General features: G+C 43.4%; 1 protein-coding gene across 1 annotated transcript; it reads left to right on the top strand.

Annotated features, from left to right (window-relative positions):
• Positions 1-1,998: 1,998 nt before the first annotated feature.
• On the top strand, positions 1,999-19,411 carry LOC137375308 (leucine-rich repeat-containing protein let-4). The gene is made up of 4 exons (XM_068042274.1): positions 1,999-2,116; positions 5,275-5,383; positions 11,331-11,395; positions 14,725-19,411. Exon 4 carries the CDS (start codon positions 14,729-14,731, stop codon positions 17,633-17,635), a length of 2,907 nt encoding a protein of 968 aa, XP_067898375.1. The 5' UTR covers positions 1,999-2,116; positions 5,275-5,383; positions 11,331-11,395; positions 14,725-14,728; the 3' UTR covers positions 17,636-19,411.
• The last annotated feature ends 3,612 nt before the right edge of the window (positions 19,412-23,023 follow it).

The raw sequence follows: 23,023 nt of genomic DNA, 5'->3' as shown, positions 1-23,023 counted from the left end.
ATGTTAACTCTGCTTCTCTCTCCACGGATGCTGCCAGACCTGCTGAGAATTTCCAACATTTCTTGTTTTTGTTGTCGTGTTCTCCTCTACATTGGGGAGACTAAATGCAGACTGGGTGACTGCTTTGTGGAATACCTCCGTTCAGTCCGCAAACGCGATCCCAAGCTTCCCTGTCGCTTGTCATTTTAATTCTCCACCTTGCTCCCACTCTGATTTTTCTATCCTTGACCTGCTGCAATGTTCCAATGAAGCTCAATGCAAGCTCGAGGAACAGCACCTCATCTTTCAATGGGGCACTTTACAGCCTTCCGGACTCAACATTGAGTTCAATAGTTTTAGATCATAACCTCTGCTCCCTTTTTTTGCCTTTTCTCCTTTTTTTTTGCTGGTTTGTTTTTTGTTCTCCCCCCCACCCCCTCCCCCCCCCTCCCCCTCACCCCGCCCCCACACCTGGTTTCTTTCTTTTACTTTGTGTTTGGATGGCTGTTACACTGCCATCATCCGGACACATCTTTTGTTTCTTAACTTGATTTTGTTCCATGAAACCTTTTGTCATTTAATGTTTCCTGCCCACCGCCCTATCATAGACCTTCCCTTGTTTCCTTCTTCCCCCCTCTCCCCTTCAGTTGTTCAAAATCTATTACATTTCTAACCTTTTCCAATTTGATGAAAGGTCACAGACCTGAAACGTTAACTCTGCTTTTCTCTCCACAGATTCTGCCTGACCTGCTGTATTTCCAGCATTTTCTGTTTTTGTTTCAGATTTCCAGCATCTACAGTATTTTGCTTTTGTTTGATTTATGTCTCCACTGCTGGGTGTGTGAGTTAATGGCCACTTCACTCAAACTGTATCTAACCCACTGACTTTATTGCTATCGTTAGCAATTTTGTATGACAATTTAAAAGTGACAGGTTTATGAAGAGTTTGATCTATTTTATTTGATAATTCAGATTTTCTTCCTGGATGCTCATTTTTTATTCAATCATAGTTTGCAGTAGGGCAGCTTTATTTCATTTGTTGAAAAGGCATTTGTGAAATTTAATAACTGCACAAAAGGGAAAATATCATTACAGGTATTAATTTCAAGTCTGCACCTATTTAAACAAACCTTCTTCAGTAACAGAGACATGTTTTATCATACAGGGTACAATAGCGTAGTGGTAATGGTACTGGACTAGCAACCCAGAAGCCATGAGATAAAATTATAATTTGTTAAATTAGATTCAATCGATTTGGCCATTTATGAGATAACACCAGAAAAAAAGTGATCATCATCGTGGTTGTTTTGTCATAAAAACCCAAAACGGAAGGGTCCTTCAACTGTGACAGAGTTTAGCGTATGAGTCTAAGAGATAAGGATGAAGTATTTGCGAACATCTTCAGCCAATAGTGCCAAGTGAATGATCCTACTCAGCCAGGAAAGCTGGGTAAAGGACTGAAGGAAAAAACGGAGGTGACTTGGACCCAGCTGACCACCCTGTAAACATTTGTTAGAAGGTATGTGTACTAATAAATTTGAAGAGGACAAGAGTACAAATAAAAGATGGGAGACATTTAAAAGTAAAAATTCAAAATGTTCAGCAAAAATAAATTCCATTAACAAACAAAAGCTCAGCAAGAAAGATTCATCCGTGGCTTACCAGGGAAGTTAATGACAGCATTAAATTAAAAGAAGAGGTTCATAATGTTGCAAAGAATAGTCGTAAGCCTAAGGATTCAAGCTGTTTTAGAAAACAGCAAAGGGCGACCAAAAAGTTGATAAAAAGGGAAAAAATAGAATGAGAGTAAACAAGCCAGGAATATAAAAACAGGTTGTAAGAGCTTTTACATGTATTTAACAATTAGGAGAGTAGCTAAAGTAAACATTAGTCCGAGAGACATAGAGTTACATAGCTGGATTTTGTGCACCTGGCGGGGCTCCCAGCTCCGGACTGAAAAGGCGAGGTTGGGCTTTTTGAGCTTCCCTTTACAGACGGGGATCCTGCCTCCAAGAGCTGCCGGTCAATCACTGGGCCATCAACTCAGCAGTATTGGCAGCACCACCAGGAGAGGTGACCACTGTCGGTACTGCAGAAGCCTTGGACCCAGGGCTAGCACTGGAAGCCCAGACCTCAGGTAAGTGAGGCGGGATCGTTGGGGCCAGTCCGTAAGGCCCGAGCAAGGTGGGGTGGAGGGGTGGGCATGATATCCAGGGGGAAGGTTGTCTATGGAGGTGTAGGTTTTGCTGGCGGGGGTCCTCCGTGGGCCATAGATTGCTTTCAGAGGTGGCCCTCCTCCCTAAAGCCAGCAGGGAGATCGTCTCATATTACTGGGCAAGCTCCCCGTGTGGCAGAGGCAGCCACTTAAGGGCCTCAATTGGCCTTTGGGTGGGAAGGCAGTTGTCGGCCTTTACTGCCCCTGGCAAAATCGCTTGGCAATGGGCCCTCTGCTTCCAGCCTCCCGTTGAAATTCTATGTCTCAGGGGGACCCATAAAATCCAGCCATAAAGTCATTTAAGGCAGAGAAGGAGGCCATTCAGCCCATCAAACAAAGCTGGCTCTCCAGTCTGGAGAGCAATCCAGTCAGTCCCACTCCCCCACTTGATCCCCGGATCCCCGTAGCCCTGCATGTTTATTTCCTTCAAGCTCTCATCCAATTTCTCTTTGGCATCATTGATGGTCTCTGCTTCCACCACCCTTGTGGGCACTGAGGTTCAGGTCATTACCAGTTGCTGTGTAAAAAAATTCTTCTTGACATTCTCCCTGCATTTCTTGACCTTTGACCTGTCCCTGCATCTGTGACCTCTAGACCTTGTACCATCAGTTAACAGGAAGTATTTTTCCTTGAATTACTTATCTAAGCTTGTCATAATCTTGTACACCTCTATCGAATTTCCTCTCAATCTCCTTTGCTCCAGGGAGAACAACCCTAACATTTCCAACCTAACCTTATAACTAAAATCCCCCATTTTTGGAACCATTCTGGAAAATATCCTCTGCACCCTCTCAAGGACTCTCATTTCCTTCCTAAAGTGTGGTGACCAGAACTGGATGCAATACTCTAGTTGGCGCCTAACCAGAGCTTTATAAAGGTCCAGCATAACTTCCCTGCTTTTATACTCTATGCCTCTATTTATGAAGCCCAAGATCCCATATGCTTTGCTAACTACTGTCTCAACGTGTCTTGCCATCTTCAAAGATTGATGCACATGCACTCCTAGGTCCCTCAGTTCCTGCACACTCTTTAGAATGGCTCTATTAATTCTATATTGCCTCACCCTATCCCTTCTGTCAAAATGCATCACCTCACACTTATCAGTATTAAATTCAATCTGCCACTTGTCTGCCTATTCTGCTACCTATCTATATCCTGTTGCAGGTGGTTCGTATCATCCTCACTGTTTGCCGCTTCTGTAAGTTTGGTATCATCAGCAAATTTTGAAATTCTACTGTCTATTCCAAGATCCAAGTCATTTATATATAGCAAAAAAAAACAGTGGTCTTAGGACTGATGCTTGCAGAATACTGCTGTTTACCTCTTCCAGTCTGAAAAACAATCATTTACCATCCTTAATCCAGTTTTTTTATCCAATTGGACAGCGACCCTCCTATTCCATAAGCTTCAATTTTGTTAACCAGCCTTTTTTATGATACTTTATCAAATCCTTGCTTATAATCCATATAGACAACATCCACAGCATTCCCTTCATCAACCTTCTCTGTTACTTCATCAAAAGATTCAATTGGATTAGTCAAGCCCAATCTGCTTTTTACAAATAAAAACAAAAAATGCTGGAAATACTCAGCAGGTCTGGCAGTATCTGTGGAGACAGAAGCAGAGTTAGCGTTTCTGGTCAAAGACCTTTCATCAGAACTGGCAAAGGTTAGAAATGTAATAGGTTTTAAGCAAATAAAGCGGGGGTGGGGGCAAAAGAGAACAAAAGGGAAGGTGTTGATAGGACAGAGGGTCACAGAGAATAACTGACCAGAAGGTCATGGAGCAAAGGCAAAGGATGTCATGAAAGACAAAGTGTTAGTGCAGAGAGGGTGTTAAATGACAGAATAATGATCGGTAAATGAGATGCTGTTCCTCGAGCTGGTGTTGATGCTCACTGGAACACTGCAGCAAGCCCAAGACAGAGATTGAGCATGAGAGCAGGGAGGAGTTTTGAAATGGCATGCAACCGGAAGCTCGGGCCATGTTTTCAGACTGAGTGAAGGTGTTCCGCAAAGTGGTCACCAAATCTGTGTTTGGACTCCCCCTTGTAGGGGAGACCACATTGTGAGCAGCGAATACAGCATACTAAATTGAAAGAAGTACAAGTAAATCGCTGCTTCACCTGAAAGGAGTGTTTGGGGCCTGAGATAATGAGGAGAGAGGAGGTAAAAGGACTGGTATTACACCTCCTGTGATTGCATGGGAAGGTGCCGTGGGAAGGGGATGAGGTGTCGGGGTAATGGAGGAGTGGACCAGGGTGTTGCGGAGGGGACGATCCATTCGGAATGCTGACAGGGGAGGGAGGGAGGGATGCGTTTGGTGGTGGCATCATGCTGGACATGGCAGAAATGGCGGAGGATGATCCTTTGGTTGTGAAGGCTGGTGGGGTGAAAAGTGAGGACAAGGGGAACCCTGTCACGGTTATGGGAGGGAAGGGAAGGAGTGAGGGTAGAGGTGCGGGAAAGGGCCGGACATGGTTGAGGGCGCTGTCAACCACATTGGGGGCAGGGGGAATCCTCGGCTGAGGGAAAAGGAAGACATATCCGAGGCTATTATTATTAGCTTTTCCTGCACTGGCCATAATAAGCTTCCTGGGTTGCACTCTTACTGCAGTTAGAGCCACAGCTTGTTCTGCTGTGCTTTCCATCAGGGTCCTGTCTTCACTGAGTGGGTGTGCCCTGATTAACCCTTTAGTTTCCAGCAGACAGCTTTTAAATGCCCTGCTTTATTACAATGGAAGCACACAGGTCTCCAGGTCTCACTCCTGCTCACAGCACCTTCCTTTTTGGCTGGAGGAGGGCCCCCTGTGTCTCTTCCTTTCCTTTCTCTTCCAGGACTGCCTGGGATTCAATCCCACTTTGTCATTTTCGGATTTGTGGGGGTGATCAGGAAAGGTTCTCCCCTGGGAAGCTGACATAAATTAAAGCGAACTCATCGGCTAGAACAGCCACTTGCTGGGCTCTCTGAACCCGCTGCTCCTCTACATGGGTCTTTATGGAGAGTGGAAGAGAGTTTTTAAATTCTTCTAACAGAACTACTTCCCTGAGATTCTCATAGCTGAGCTGTACTACATCCAGGGAGAAGACTCGGAGGGCGGAGGTCCTGACCTGTAAGTATAAAAAACTTACCTCGGGGATTCACGGCCTACATCCAGGGAGAAGACTCGGAGGGCGGAGTTCCGCACCTGTAAGTATAAAAAACCTACCTCGGGGATTTGCGGCCTACATCCAGGGAGAAGATTCAGAGGGCGGAGTTCTGCACCTGTAAGTATAAAAAACTTACCTCGGGGATTCGCGGCCTACATCCAGGGAGAAGACTCGGAGGGCAGAGTTCCGGACCGGTAAGTATAAAAAACTTACCTCTGGTAAAAAAAAACTGAAAAAAAACCTAAATAAAACTGAAAAAGTGATTTGTAAGGAGCATCCAGGAGAGTTTCTTGAAACAATATGTAGATAGTCCAACTAGGAAAGGGGCCGTACTGGACCTGGTATTTGGGAATGAGCCCGGCCAAGTGGTCGAAGTCTCAATAGGGGAGCATTTCGGGAACAGTGACCACAATTCCGTAAGTTTTAAGGTACTTGTGGATAAGGATAAGAGTAGTCCTCGGGTGAAGGTGCTAAATTGGGGGAAGGCTAATTGTAACAATATTAGGCAGGAATGGAAGAATTTAGATTGGGGGCGGCTTTTTGAGGGTAAATCAACATCTGACATGTGGGAGTCTTTCAAAAGTCAGTTGATTAGAATCCAGGACCGGCATGTTCCTGTGAGGAAGAAGGATAAGTTTAGCAAGTTTCGAGAACCTTGGATAACGAGGGATATTGTAAGCCTAGTCAAAAAGAAAAAGGAAGCATTCGTAAGGGCTAGAAGGCTGGGAACAGACGAAGCCCTTGAGGAATATAGAGAAAGTAGGAAGGAACTTAAGCAAGGAGTCAGGAGGGCTAAAAGGGGTCATGAAAAGTCATTGGCAAACAGGATTAAGGAGAATCCCAAGGCTTTTTATACGTATATAAAGAGCAAGAGGGTAACCAGGGAAAGGGTTGGCCCACTCAAGGACAGAAGAAATGGGTGAGGTACTAAATGAGTACTTTGCATCAGTATTCACCAAAGAGAAGGACTTGGTGGATGATGAGTCTAGGGAAGGGAGTGTAGATAGTCTCAGCCATCTCATTAACAAAAAGGAGGAGGTGTTGGGCGTCTTGCAAAGCATTAAGGTAGATAAGTCCCCAGGGCCTGATGGGATCTACCCTAGAATACTGAGGGAGGCAAGGGAAGAAATTGCTGGGGCCTTGACAGAAATCTTTGTATCCTCATTGGCTACAGGTGAGGTCCCAGAGGACTGGAGAATAGCTAATGTTGTGCCTTTGTTTAAGAAAGGTGGCAAGGATAATCCAGGAAATGATAGGCCGGTGAGCCTTACGTCAGTGGTCGGGAAATTATTAGAGAGGATTCTTTGGGACAGGATTTACTCCCATTTGGAAACAAATGAACTTATTATCAAGAGGCAGCATGGTTTTGTGAAGGGGAGGTTGTGTCTCACTAACTTGATTGAGTTTTTTGAGGAAGTGACGAAGATGATTGATGTAGGAAGAGCAGTGGATGTTGTCTATATGGACTTCAGTAAAGCCTTTGACAAGGTCCCTCATGGCAGACTGGCACAAAAGATGAAGTCACACGGGATCAGATGTGAGCTGGCAAGATGGATACAGAACTGGCTCAGTCATAGAAGACAGAGGGTCGCAGTGGAAGGGTGCTTTTCTGAATGGAGGGATGTGACTAGTGGTGTTCCACAGGGACCAGTGCTGGGACCTTTGCTCTTTGTAGTATATATAAATGATTTGGAGGAAAATGTAGCTGGTCTGATTAGTAAGTTTGCGGACGACACAAAGGTTGATGGAGTTGCGGATAGTGATGAGGATTGTCAGAGGATACAGCAGGATATAGATCGGTTGGAGACTTGGGCGGAGAAATGGCAGATGGAGTTTAATCCGGACAAATGTGAGGTAATGCATTTTGGAAGATCTAATACAGGTGGGAAGTATACAGTAAATGGCAGAACCCTTGGGAGTATTGACAGGCAGAGAGATCTGGGCGTACAGGTCCACAGGTCACTGAAAGTGGCAACGCAGGTGGATAAGGTAGCCAAGAAGGCATACGGCATGCTTGCCTTCATCGGTCGGGGCATAGAGGATAAAAATTGGCAAGTCATGCTGCAGCTGTACAGAAACTTAGTTAGGCCACACTTAGAATATTGCGTGCAATTCTGGTCGCCACACTACCAGAAGGACGTGGAGGCTTTGGAGAGGGTACAGAAGAGGTTTACCAGGATGTTGCCTGGTCTGGAGGGCATTAGCTATGAGGAGAGGTTGGATAAACTCGGATTGTTTTCACTGGAACGACGGAGGTGGAGGGGCGACATGATAGAGGTTTACAAAGTTATGAGCGGCATGAACAGAGTGGATAGTCAGAAGCTTTTTCCCAGGGTGAAAGAGTCAGTTACTAGGGGACATAGGTTTAAGGTGCGAGGGCCAAAGTTTAGAGGGGATATGCGATGCAAGTTCTTTACAAAGAGGGTGGTGAGTGCCTGGAACTTGCTGCCGGGGGAGGTGGTGGAAGCAGGTATGATAGCGACATTTAAGAGGCATCTTGACAAATACATGAATAGGTTGGGAATAAAGGGATACGGTCCCCGGAAGTGCAGAAGGTTTTTAGATTAGGCAGGCATCAAGATCGGCACAAGCTTGGAGGGCTGAATGGCCTGTTCCTGTGCTGTACTGTTCTTTGTTCTTTGTTCTTTGTACTTTCAGGGCTCTCAGCCAGTGGTCAAAAGCCAGCTGCTTACTTCTTTCAAACTCTAGATAAGTTTGATTAGCTTGCTTTCTGAGTGTTCTAAACTTTTGGCGATAGGCTTCGGGTAGTAATTCATATGCCCCGAGGATAGCATTTTTGGTCAGTTCATAATTTGATGAACTCTCATCTGGCAACAGGGAATAAACCTCATGGGCTTTTCCAGTTGGCTTGCTTTGCAGTAAAAGAGACTAGGTCTCAGCTGGCCATTTTAGCTGCCTTGCCAGTTTCTCAAAGGACACAAAAAAATGTTTCAACATCTTCCTCATTGAATTTTGGAATTAGTTGACCTAGTTTTAACAATTCTGTACCCAGCCCTGAATTACGCTCCTCCATATTGGCCATGCTTTCACTGGGGTTATTCTGTCGCCTCCTAGTTAATTCAAGCCGCTTCAACTCTCTTCGCATTTTTTCTGTAATATTCTTTCTCTCTCTCTCTCCTCTCTCTTTCTCTTCCTGTTCCTTCTGGAAGGCTCTCTCTTTCTCCCCCGCCTGTCTCTCTCTTTCTCTTTCCCTGTCTTCTAATTCAAGTTTCCTTTGTTCCAATTGTATCGTTGCTAGCAGTACCCTGTCTGGGTCAGCTTCTAACACTGCTTCTGCTTCATCAGATTCAAGGGAAAAATGGTTGGCCACTGGCCTTAGGAGTTTAGACGTCCTCGCCCTGCCACGTGCAGTGATCCCATACTGCTCAGCCATTTTCTTCAACTCCTCCATGGACAGTGCTTTCAACTTATCCCAAGTTACTTCACCCTGGCTTGGAGAACGACTAGCTTTAGTTGCAGACATGTTAGTATTCAATCACACACAACCACAAGAAAACCTGTATTAGTCTTGCTCTTTTTTGGTTGGGAACAATTTGACTTCCCACATCCAATTTCTCTCATTAGTCTGTGGGAAAATTCTAGACGCTTGCATCCAAATTTCTGTTATGACCAGGTGATAAAGGTGTCTTCGGGTCCCTCTCAGTCTTCACCTGGTCTTACTGTAATAGGGTTTAATTTTAAACACACCGTGTTTTGAGCTCCCCCTTGGTGAATCCTTGTTCACTGCTTTCCAATCATAAGACAAAGAAATGAGCACAAACAGGCTTTCTTAGGTTTAAAGAAGAAAAGTTACATTTATTAAACTTAAACTTAAAGCTCTAATTCAGTTAACGCCTATGGACACGCCACGCCCCACGCTAGCATGCATATGTGATATGCACATGCGAATAGAGACAGAAAAGAGCAGAAGGAAAAATAATGTCGAAAGGTTTGAGGCAATATCTGAAGAGTTGTTATGGTTCTTCGAGCTCACTGTAGAGCCCTTGCTTGTCGGTAAATTTTGCTTTTCGTTGGAGCCCAGTATTCTTCTGAAACCTTGTTCACTGTAGGAGACTTTTCTTTCTTGGGGTTCATGTGTCTTCAATGGATTCCGAAGCTGGTGAGAAAGAGATGGGAGCAGACAGGAGAGGCTGTTTTCAATCCAGGAGCCAAGAGCTTTCTGCGAGTTCAAAAACTCTCTCTACAATTTAAAACTCCCAAAGTTGCCCAGCAGGGTGGTCATGTGACCGACTGGTTTGACCAGGATTTGGCTGTGTATTGTATGGGAGCATGGGATAGCTCCTTTGTTCCAACACTGTCTGCTAATATTCAAAAACGTTGTAACGGCCAGGGGCCTGGCAATTCCTTGTAACAGGCCTTCTCTTCTTCCCAGCAACAATTTGAAACTTAGTGTCCATGCGATGAAATTAATGTGCCTCATTCTTGGCAGGTGGGGCCTGCATGGCAAAGAATAAAGAGGTCTTGCTACAATTGTGCAGGGCGATGAGACAACATCTGGAGTTTTGTGCACAGTTTTAGTCTCCATATTTGAGGAAGGATATACATGTATTGGAGGCAGTACAGTGAAGCTGCACAATATTTGTTCCTGGGGTGAGAGGCTGAGTAAATTGGGTCCATTCTCTCTGGAATTTAGATGAATGAGAGCTAATCTCATTGAAATATACAAGATTCTGAAGGAGCTGGATAGGGTCGACACAGAGATTGTTTCTGCTGTTCGGGGAATCTAGAACACAGGGGCACAGTCTCAGGATAGGAAGCAAGTCATTTAGGACTGAGATGAGGAGAAATTTCTTCACTTAAAGGGTTGTGAATCTTTGGAATTCTCTATCCCAAAGGGTTGTGGATGCTCCATCATGGAATGTATTTAAGGCTGAGATAGACAGATTTTTGGTCTCTCAGGGATCAAGGGATATGGGGAGTGGGTGGGAAAATGGAATTGAGGCCAAGGATCAGCCATGATCATATTGAATGGCAGAGCAAACTCAACAGGCTGTATAATCTACTCCTGCTCCTATTTCTTATGTTCTTAACACAATATTTAAGGAGTGGCCAAAGGATGAATTAAATCAATGATTAACAATCAGGTAATGATCCTAATCCTCACTATCCCCAAGTAAAAGGTTCAGGTGTGTTGATCAGGTGAGAGCAAGATCAAGTGTGGCTGTGGCGTTCCTCACAAGCACAGAGCACGCAGGCACTTCACAGTAAAATTTTTGTGGGGCTTCTCCTGATCCTCTGACATAATTTTGGTGGAAGATATGAAGAAATCCTGAAGAAATGCCTCCAAAGCAAGTATATCTTTCCTCAGATTTAGAGACCAAAACTGCGCACAGTACTCCAGGTGTGGTCTCACCAAAGCAATTGTAGCAAGGCTTTCTTGTTCTTGTAAACTTTCTAGATTCACAAGTGGAAAGTGATCTTGGGCAATGCACAGGAAAGATGCCAAAACATGTGGAACCATAGAGCAGAAACAGTTAATGGGCTGAATTTTAATCCTCCAATCCACTTACAGCAGGGAGAGTGGGCCAGTGTGTTGAGAACTTGGAAATTTCAGCATTGCATTTCTAACTCAGGTACGGCATTTGCGTCTGACTTCTGGGTTTCCTGGTCAATTGGAGTGGGCAGGCATAATGAAGACAAACTGCAGTTTGTTTCAACTCCATTATTTAAAGACTCAAACATGAAAAATGATCTTGGGCAATGGACAAGAAAGATGCCAAAACACATAGAACCATACAGCAGAAGTAGTCAATATTTCAGAAGAGGGAGAGAAAACAGAAACCTTTTAACACCAATTTTATGGTGCAAAGATTAATGAACATGATTAGACCAAGGTGTGATATCTTTAGTTGCCAATGTATTTATCAAACTAAGACATGTGGCAGCATGTCCTGCAGATGAAGTAAACAACCTAATCAAGAGTTTTCAGAAGCAGAGGATCATGTGACCTGTATTTTTCTCAGCAGCGTGGACAGACATTTGTGACAAGGCTGTTTGAATCTATTTCTTCAGGACATTCCTCACTAACAAGGCAAGTTCCATTGTACAATATTAAAATATATTAATCGTTGTTTTCAGAGGATGTTTTAAGTCTCTTGATTATTGATCTGGGCAGTGCTTTAAAACAGTTGACCTAATCAAAAATAATTATAAATTGAATACCATTAGGCTTCAGTTCTTCAGTTTTCAAAGATACATGCATTTGTTGTCAATTAGAATTTAACACCTTGAAAAGCTGAGCTAAAATCTCTAAATAATACAGGAGTTCCAATTTCTTCTAATCAGCTGATAATGTAAGTGCTGTCTTCAGTGATAGGTCACGTAAGTAACATAATTATCTGAAACATCATTATTTGTACAAAGAAAACTGAGTTGTGTACAATTTTGGATTTTGTTGGGATGAAATTGATCAGAGTTGATCTATAATTTCATGTCACGTCACAGAATCACAGAATAAGACAGTGCAGAAGAGGCCCTTCAGCCCATCGAGTCTGCACCGATGCATTAAAGAGTATTACTACAGACTATGTAGTTTTTGTCTGCAAAATGCATTTGTATCTTTGTATATTTGTATCAAGAATTTTTTTCTTTAATTCCTTAATAGACTATCTTGCATTTTAGTCTCTAGTTCTGGTCTCATCCACAAGTGGAAACATCTCTTTGTTTACCCTGTGCAACCTTTCCATAACGTTGAAGGTCTCTATCAAACACCTGTCAGCCTTCTCCTTTCTAGAGATAGGAGCCCCAGCCTGTTCAATCTTACCTGATAGATATAACTCTCAGTTCTGGCATCAACAATGTAAATCTTCTTTGCTCTTTTGTTAGCAGCTCCTACGTACCTCTGACACCAGCAATCGCCTCCGAGTGTTTGCTCTAGCTGAGCCTAGGAATGTGCAACCTTCTCATTTGCTCCAAAGCTCAGAGCTCGAGCTCCTCCAGCTGATGACACTTCTGCACATGTGGGCCAGAATTTTACAGACCCCCCCCAACCCACCCCACCCGGGATCTGAGGATGGGCAGCACAGAGCATTGCAACGGGTAGCGGGGGTGCAGTGGGGTTCAGGGCCCTTCGCCTCCCTGTCACCCAGCTATCTTCCCACAATGGCCTTCCTGCCCAGAGGCCAATTGAGGCCCTTAAGTGGCCTATGAATGGCCAATTAAGGGCCTATTCCTGCCGCTGGGAGCTTACCAATGGCGGGAGCCTCCACGGTGTGGAGAGGAGGCCTTGTAAAATGAGGGACCCTCCCTGCAGGCTTTGGGGGTGTCCCTCCTCCCTGGGTAATTTGTGGCCCACAGGTGACCCCCACCGGGAGCAACTTTACCTGCCGGGACTCCCCTCCCCCTGCACTGAACGACCATCCCCCCATGCACCTCGCCAGGGCCTTCTGGACTGGCCCCGGCGACTCCGCCTCACCTACTTCTGTTCTGGGGTTCCGGAGCTTGGCTTGGGTCTGAGACCTCTGCAGTACCGACAGTGCCACTGTTCACAGTGGCGCTGACAATACTGCTCAGCTGCCGGAACTGTGATTGGCTGGCAGCTCATGGAGGCAGGATCTCCGTCCCCTTAAATTCTTTATCGGGCTGGAGATCCCACCTTCTAAAACTTTGAATCAAAAAGACTGGAGGATCGCTCTGGGTGGCGGGGGGTGGGGGGGGATGGTGGGGACACAAAAATGCAGAGGCAGTGATCCCCCTCCACCTTTTCGGCCCGGCACCGGGAACCCTGCTTCTAGCACAAAATCCAGTCCGTGGTTGTTCAGAAGACGAGAATTGTTCAGGATTTCCCAAATGGCAAAGGATGTACATCTGGTGGAACTGATGTGTCCTGCCTGCTTCTATTTATTGGACTATTATCTAAACTTAACTGCAGCACCCATGACTGAGAACAAGTGGTCTGACCAGAACCCTTGAAGTCACAACCAAGGACTTCACCACATGCTACGCCACTTCTTGTCGACTCCACCAAATTGAAATAGCTTTAGAAATGTCAGAGAACTTCCACAAACACGGCAGAGCCAGGGAAATCAATCGTCAACTAAACTGAAATTATTTTTTATTATTCATTCATGGGATGTGTGCATCGCTGGCAAGGCCAATATTTATTGCCCATCCCTAATTGCCCTTGAGAAGGTAATGGTGAGCCACTGTCTTGAACCACAGCAGTATGGGTGCTGTTGGTATGCCCACAGTGCTGTTAGGGAGGGAACTCCAGTATTTTGAGGGATTGACGGTGAAGGAAAAGTGATATGTTTCCAAGACAGGATGGTGTGTGATTTCGAGGTGAACTGGGAGGTGGTGGTGTTCCCATGTGCATGCTGCCCTTGTCCTTCTAAGTGTAGAGGTCACAGGTTTGTAAGGTGCTGTCAATGGATCCATGGTGAGTTGCTGCTGTGATCTTGCAGATGGTATACACTGCTGCCACTGTTGCCAGTAGTGGAGGCAGTGAATATTCATGGTGGTGGATCAGATGCTGATCAAGAGGGCTGCTTTGTCCTGGATGGTGTCGAGCTTCTTGTGTGTTGTTGGAACTGGACTCATACAGGCAAGTGGAGCGTGGCCGTCACACTCATGACTTGTGCCTTGTAGATGGTGGACAGGCTTTTGCGGAGTCAGAAGGTGAATTACTTGCTGTAGAATTCCACACATCTGACTGCTCTCGTTTCTGGTTAATGGTGACCCCCAGGATGTTGATGGTGGGGGAATCAGCAATGGTAATGCCATTCATAATAAGGGGAGATTGTTCGATTCTTTCCTGTTAGAGATGGCCATTGTGTGGCATGAATGTTACTTACCACTTGTCAACCTAAGTCTGAATGTTGTCCGGAACTTGCTGCATGCAGGCACAGACTGCTTCAGTATCTGAGGGGTTGCAAATAGAACAGAGCACTGTGCAATATTCAGCAAACCTCCCTTTAAATAGTGTTAACGGGGGTTGGGGGGGGGGTGCACTTTCTGCTGCTGAAATGTTCAGTTCTGCGGGTTTAACTGAGGGTGTCACCTGGCACGACAAAGTCAAAAATGACAGTGCTGACATCAAATCTGCGTTTTACATTGACTGACATCACAATCTGCCTACACTGTATACTTGCAGCGCCCACGCTAATGCCCTCACCAATATGATATGTGTGCCCATGCTACCTGAATGCCATTTTGGTACCATAGTGCTGAAACGATGGGCACTAAAGAACGAATTTTGTAGCCCAAGGCAGGTAGGTCTTTGAGAATGATCATGTAAGGTCCTTCAAGTCATTAAAAATCTGATTTATAATTGAATTATAACTTAAATAACTTTATATTCTATCACTCTATAAATCTAAAGTATTTACTTTCTAAATGAAATTTTCATCTTTTGTTTTACAGGAAAATGACTCGTGTACATTGTTTGGGCTTTCTATTTTTTACACAGTTGTGTGGTTTTACCATTTCCACTTTTGAATGTGATTTTGATTCAAAAATGTTGGTTTGCGGTAAAGAAACCATGACAGAAATTCCAGCGATTATACCATCTAATGTAACTTCGATGCTTTTTTTACAAACTAAAATTTCTACAATAAGATCTGGAGCCTTTAAGAATTATCCTGCATCACTGACGAAGCTTGAATTTAATAATATTTTATTAAGTAAAATAGAAATCGGGGCCCTGGATGCTCTCACTAAACTCACACAACTTGAAATAACAGGTAGTCCATTGGAAACATTGAGCGTTGGGATTTTTGACAACCTTCCACAACTGATAAATCTTCTCCTGGCAAATAACGAGATCAAAAATCTAGAAAATGGATTATTTGATCAACTTACCAATTTAGACGAACTGCGGTTGTTTAGTAATAAAATAAATGCCCTTCCTCCTCAGATATTTGACAAACTTACACAGCTTACAAAACTGCACTTGGGATCAAATCAGATAAGCAATCTTTCTCGGGAAATATTTGTAAAACTTTCCAAACTCAAAGTCCTCAGACTTTCCCACAATCAGATTACTGATCTTCCAGAAGATATTTTTCATAATCTCCCAGAATTAAACGAGCTTTCTTTGACAAATAACACAATAACACATCTCCCGCCTGGAATTTTTTCCAAACTCCATAAATTAGAAAAACTGTATATGGAGAAGAACTCAATCATGGAGCTTCCGATCGGACTTTTACACAATTTGACAAAAGTAACTCGACTGAAACTGGAGTCTAACTTGCTCTCAAGCCTTCCTGCTACTTCATTTGGATTAATGCCGAAACTCACTCAACTGTCATTGGCTCAAAACAGACTCACCACTATTCCTGATGGTGTATTCAGTAAACTGCCTAATCTGAAAAAACTGATATTGAGCAAGAACCAGATTACTCTACTTCCAAAGAAAGCGTTCAAAGGCCTTAAGAATTTGAATGAACTTGAGCTGCAAGAAAATAATCTTAGTGCCTTAGACAAAAACATTTTTAACAATTTGTCCATGTTGAAAAAGCTTAACCTTGCCAAAAACAGGTTGTCCAATGTACCTGATGGAGCATTTGATAATTTGAGAACTCTGGCTTCATCTGGACTCAATCTGCAGGATAATCCTTTCGTTTGTGACTGTCAATTATTATATCTCAGAAATTGGATGAAGTCTAACGGAAAGAAAGTAAAATCAAAAGATAAGATCCTGTGTGACAGTCCTGGTCATCTAAATCAACAGAGTATTCTATTTTTAGCAGAGGACTTATTCATTTGCTTAACCACAACAGAGAAAAGTATTACTCCAGAAGTTTCAACTTCTGCTATGGCCAAGTTGACATCTACTGCTATTAACACAGTAACAACAGAGAGTACCATTTCTCAAATTTCAACTTTAGTGGCTACCATATCAACTGCACTTAGCACAGTTAAAACAGAATTTACAACAGAGCAACTCAGCACCACAGATATTTCAACTTCTACTGTGACTACTTTGTTATCTACTCCTCTTAGCACAATGACAACAGTGATAACAACAGAGAAGATCAGCAGTCCAGTGGCTTCAACTTCATCCATGACCACAGAACCAGCTCTTACTAGAATTACAACTGAATTAACAACAGAACTACCCACTACTCCAGAAATTTCAACTCCTACTGTGATTACATTATTATCCATACCCAGTACTGCAATGACAACAGAACAGACCACTACTCCAGAAATTTCAACTCCTACTGTGAATACATTATTATCTATACCCAGTACTGCAATGACAACAGAACAGACCACTACTCCAGAAATTTCAACTCCTACTGTGAATACATTATTATCTATACCCAGTACTGCAATGACAACAGAACAGACCACTACTCCAGAAATTTCAAATCCTACTGTGAATACATTATTATCTATACCCAGTACTGCAATGACAACAGAACAGACCACTACTCCAGAAATTTCAACTCCTACTGTGAATACATTATTATCTATACCCAGTACTGCAATGACAACAGAACAGACCACTACTCCAGAAATTTCAACTCCTACTGTGAATACATTATTATCTATACCCAGTACTGCAATGACAACAGAACAGACCACTACTCCAGAAATTTCAACTCCTACTGTGATTACATTATTATCCATACCCAGTACTGCAATGACAACAGAACAGACCACTACTCCAGAAATTTCAACTCCTACTGTGATTACATTATTATCCATACCCAGTACTGCAATGACAACAGAACAGACCACTACTCCAGAAATTTCAACTTATGCTGTAAAAATTATGAGTACAGCAACAACAAAGATTTTTACAACTACCAGCGTAACATCCAAGCAATCATTACATTTTGTGTCTCGTATACCTTGGTCATCCTCCATGACCTGGACCACATCACTGAATGGTTGGACTGCACAGGAAATAGAATCGCCCACCAACCGTATTATAGATACAACATACTACCCTGCATTAATTCCACAAATAGATACATCTACCGCTTTCACTCCAATAAATCTTACTACATATCCTCCGAAAAGACCAAGTGACAATGAAACAATGCAGACAAGAACCACCTCTAGTTCATTGCTCAGTTTGAGTCATGCCCAGACATCTGGTAAGAAAAATACAATCCCCTCACCTTCTGCAAGAGAAGCAATGGCTTCCCATGAAAGAGGAAACTGTAGGTTATTAGCACAATTATATCTAATACTACTACTTCTCCAAATAATCTTCACAATCACTCTTTTGTGGTTTGTAAGCTGTATTTACAATTCACTGTTCAATGGAAAGAAAAATAAGCTCTTGATTAAATTAATTAAGTTTTCGAGAAGATAATAAATAATTTCATAGCAAAGCAAATTATTTCATATTGTTTAAAATTCTTTTCAAGATATTTACATTACAAAATGCTTGGGATGTAAATTTTGATTTGAAGAATGATCCAGCGGACAACAAACATACTATTGTATTTGACTAAAATTTTGCAAAGGAGCTAGTAAATAGCAATAGGTTTCATTGGAAGCTTGTTCCATTTGGGGGAATAGAATGAAAGTTCTATATTTACATACAGCATTTTATTTGCCATTCCCAAGACATGGAATTAAATAGAAGTAACAGCACAGAAACAGGCCATTCAGCCCAACTAGCTGTGCTGGTGTTTATATTCCACATGAGTCTTTTCCCATTCCATCCACCTGATCTCAGCCTTTTTGCATATCTTTCTATTCCTTTTTCTATCATGCACTTATATAGTTTCCTTTTGACAGTATGTAAGTTATTTACATCAAACACTTCCTGTGGTATTGAGTTCTACATTCTTAAGCATTCTCTGAGTGAAGAAATTTCTCCTTATCTCCCCATTATATTATAGAAGTTCTATTTATGGTCCTTCTATTTATGGTGCCTAGTTTTGGATTCTCCCATAAGTGAAAACATTCTCTCCACATTGACCCTGTCCAACCCATTCATAATTTTAGACAGGTATCCTTTAAGTCTTCTCTTTTCTCAAGAAACATGGCCTATCCTGTTCAATCTTTCTCAATAATTGTAATCTTTCAGTTCTGGTGCTATCTTTGTAAATTGCATGGTTGGCAACAGAGGCCATCTACTTCATCCTTATATCACTAGCATCTGCTAGGGACTCTGTCCATGATAGGTAACATCACCCTTGACCACTCACAGAGCTGATCATGCAGGGAGTAACCAATCCCTGATTGCCACAGCTTCTGAACACATGTAGAGAGAGGTCTAAGAAAGGTTGTTCAGGAAATGTGTAACACTTTAGGCTCCTGGTTGAGTTAAAGCAGAGAGCTGGAGGGGATGTGACAGTTTTCTGTGGTTGAGTTAAAGAGATTGAAGGACAAGGCTGTGGACTGTGTGGAAGATTCAGCTTTGTGGATATCATCCAGACAACTGGATGTGTAAACCTCTGATCTCATAGTTTAAAGTAAGACAGGCTAGTTGTCTTTAGGATTGGGAAGATTCAGCTTCTGTGGGATATTTATAAAATGAGGACACACCTGAATTAAAAGAGGTCTTGCATGGTATTTTTCACTTGTTCATCAGCTATCAGTGTGCTATTCATATCCTTGTGATTTTGAAGCATAGTTCAATAAAGTTAGTTTGAGAATTTTGTCATCCTATACCTTTGCCAGTGTCATTATTTATTTCATTCGAGTCTGAATCCTCAGCAAATGGAATGTGTGTTTAGTTTAGTTTAGTTTAGAGATACAGCACTGAAACAGGCCCTTCGGCCCACCGAGTCTGTGCCAACCATCAACCACCCATCTATACTAATCCTACACTAATTCCATATTCCTACCACATCCCCACCTGTCCCTATATTTCCCTACCACCTACCTATACTAGGGATAATTTATAATGGCCAATTAACCTACCAACCTGCAAGTCTTTTGGTATGTGGGAGGAAACCGGAGCACCCGGAGGAAGCCCACGCAGACACAGGGAGAACTTGCAAACTCCACACAGGCAGTACCCAGAATTGAACCCGGGTCACTGGAGCTGTGAGGCTGCGGTGCTAACCACTGCACCACTGTGCCGCCCTTGTGTGTGTGGGGTTGTACAGGCAGTGGGATGGAAATATAGGAAAAGATATTGATCAGGCACTGTGATTGATCATGCAGGGAAATACCCTATCACTGATCCCAGTGATAACGTGCACAAGGGGAGAGTGAGGGTCAATTCTGGATATGAGGGCATCCCTTTTCCTTTACTTGGCATTGCAGTCAAGATAGCCTGGCCAGCTATTGGAAGAAGATCCTTTCTAAACGACTGATTATCGATCAGTGGGAACGTGATGAGATTAAAGACACAAACTAGGTGAGAGTCCATGGGTATCGTTTATAACATTGATTTTACAATAATATTCACTGGGATTTTAGTACTATTTTACTGGAATTCTATGTAATCTACATGTAATCTTTAATCTTGTAAGGCACGTTTATTTTTTTTAAAAGCCATATGGAGTAAAACTTAAGGTACTCCAAAGAACTTACGAGTATTGGCATTTATTTCCTTATTGGGTTGAATCTGTAGTTAAATAGGACGAGACTTGTGAATAATCGTTTTTAACTTGCTTGTCCTACAGTCTTAGCACCGATCCTTGTGGATTGCCACTTTCTAACTTCCTCCAATCTGAATAACTACCCTTTATCCTTACTCTCTGTTTTCTCATTATTAGTCACTTTACTAGGTATTTGTCCCCTGATTCCACTTGCCCAAACCTTTGTCAAGAGCCTACCATAAAGTACCTTATCAAAGGTCATTTGAAAATCCATGTATATGACATCTACAACATTATCCTTGTCTCCTCTTTCTCTTACATCTTCAACAAATTCTATCAGGTTACTTAAGCGTGGCTTAGCCTTTCAGGACCCATGTACACTTGTTTCATTATATTTTCTATCGCTAGATGCTGTTATATCACTTAGTTTATTATAGATTGCAGTATCTTCCCTATCACTGATGTTAAGCTGACTGGTCTATAGTTCCCAGGTTTTGTTCTATCTCCCTTTTTGTGTTTAGGAACAACCAGTCCTCTGGCACTACCCCCCTTTCTATGGAACATTTGTATATATAAACTGGTGCCTCTGATAAATCCTTCCTAGTTTCCTTGAGTATGCATAGATACATACTATCCACATACAGGGTTTATCCTCTTTTAGTTTTGCTAATCAATTGTTTTCTCCATTTCTATCCCAATTGTATTAATATTCTCTTTAAGTTCATCCACTCTTCTTTCTTCTTCTTCTTCTTTGGCCTCCTTGTCTCGAGAGACAATGGGTAAGCGCCTAGAGGTGGTCAGTGGTTTGTGGAGCAGCGCCTGGAGTGGCTATTAAGGCCAATTCTAGACTGACAGACTCTTCCACAGGCACTGCAGATAAAATTGGTTGTCGGGGCTGTTATACAGTTGGCTTTCTCCTTGCACTTCTGTCTTTTTTCCTGCCAACTGCTAAGTTTCTTCGACTCGCCACTCTTTAGCCCCGCCTTTATGACTGCCCGCCAGCTCTGGTGATCACTGGCAACTGACTCCCACAACTTGTGGTCAATGTCACCGGACTTCATGTCGCGTTTGCAAACGTCTTTAAAGCGGAGACGTGGACGGCCGGTGGGTCTGATACCAGTGACGAACTCGCTGTATAATGCGTCCTTGGGGATCCTGCCATCTTCCATGCGGCTCATATGGCCAAGCCATCTCAAGTGCCGCTGGCTCAGTAGGGTGTATATGCTGGGGATGTTGGCCGCTTCGAGGACTTCTGTGTTGGAGATACGGTCCTGCCACCTGATGCCAAGGATTCTCCGGAGGCAGCGAAGATGGGATGAGTTGAAACGTCGTTCTTGGCTGACAGACGTTGTCCAGGCCTTGCTGACATAGAGCTAGGTACTGAGGACACAGGCTTGAAACATTCGGACTTTTGTGTTCCGTGTCAGTGCGCCATTTTCCCACACCCTCTTGGTCAGTCTGGGCATAGCAGCGGACGCCTTTCCCATGCGCTTGTTGATTCCTGCATCAAGAGACAGGTTACTGGTGATAGTTGAACCTAGGTAGGTGAACTCTTGAACCACTTCCAGAGTGTGGTCACTGATATTGATGGATGGAGCATTTCTGACATCCTGTCCCATGATTTTCGTTTTCTTGAGGCTGATGGTTAGGCCAAATTCGTTGCAGGCAGCTGCAATCCTGTCGATGAGTCTCTGCAGACACTTATCTGTGTGGGATGTTAATGCAGCATCGTCAGCAAAGAGGAGTTGCCTGATGAGGACTTTCCATACTTTGGTCTTCACTCTAAGACGGGTAAGGTTGAACAACCTGCCATCTGATCTTCTGAAGACTTGAACGCATGTGAGAGCAGCAGTGAGAAGATCCCAAACAGTGTAGGTGCGAGAACACAGCCCTGTTTCACACCTCAGGATAGGAAAGGGGTCTGATGAGGCACCGCTATGCTGAATTGTGCCTTTCATATTGTCATGGAATGATGTGATGATCCCTAGTAGCTTTGGTGGATATTCGATCTTTTCTCGTAGTCTGAAGAGACCACGTCCACTGACGAGATCAAAGGCTTTGCTGAGATCTATGAAAGCAATATAGAGGGGCATCTGCGGTTTGCGGCATTTCTCCTGTAGCTGGCGAAGGGAGAACAGCATGTCAATGGCCGATCTCTCGGCTCAAAAGCCGCACTGTGCCTCAGGGTAGACACACTCAGCCAGCTTCTGGAATCTGTTTAAAGCGACTCGAGCGAAGACTTTCCCCACTATGCTGAGCAGGGAGATTCCACAGTAGTTGTTGCAGTCACTGCGGTCACCCTTGTTCTAATAGAGGTTGATGATATTGGCATCGCGCATGTCCTGTGGTACTGCTCCCTCATCCCAGCACACGCAAAGCAATTCATGGAGCGCTGAGAGTATAGCAGGCTTGGCACTCTTGATTATTTCAGGGGTAATGTCATCCTTTCCAGGGGCTTTTCCACTGGCTAGAGAATCAATGGCATCACTGAGTTCCGATTTTGTTGGTTGTTCGTCCAGCTCATCCATGACTGGCAGAGATTGGGCAGTTGAAGTAGGCCCACATCAGAGATGCCATCTATGACTCAGCAATGACCATCTTTGGCAAACATGAGAAGCAGAATGCAGACTGGTTTCAATCTCACTTTGAAGAGCTGGAAACTGTCATAGCCGCTAAGCGCACTGCACTGTTGAACTACAAGAAAGCCCCCAGCGAGTTAACATCCGTAGCTCATAAAGTAGCTGGAAGCGCAGCACAAAGAACAGCCAGGCATTGTGCAAATGACTACTGGCAACACCTATGCAGTCGTATTCAGCTGGCCTCCGACACCGGAAACATCAGACGAATGTATGATGGCATTAAGAAAGCTTTTGGGCCAACCATCAAGAAGTTTGCCCCCCTTAAGTCTAAATCATGGGAAATGATCACTGAGCAATGCAAGCAAATGGACATTTCTTTTCATTACCAATGAGTTTATCTTGTTTATCCTTTAGTGGCCCTATACCTACTTCAATTTTCTTTTTGTTATTGATGTGTCTATTGTTACGAGTGCTTCCATTCTTTGTTAAATTTTGGAGGTTTGTGTTTCAAAACTGAAAAGATTCCATAGATGCTGTAACTTTGTGTTTTTTTCAGGGGATGTCACCAGAAGGTTTTTGGACTGATCTTGGAAACAAACAATTACTAGAAGGCACCTGTAT

The sequence above is a fragment of the Heterodontus francisci genome, chromosome 11, assembly GCF_036365525.1.
Source record: "Heterodontus francisci isolate sHetFra1 chromosome 11, sHetFra1.hap1, whole genome shotgun sequence".
Lineage (NCBI taxonomy): Eukaryota > Metazoa > Chordata > Chondrichthyes > Heterodontiformes > Heterodontidae > Heterodontus > Heterodontus francisci.
Note: the sequence above shows the minus strand (reverse complement) of the source record. Positions and strands in the feature narration are given on the sequence as shown.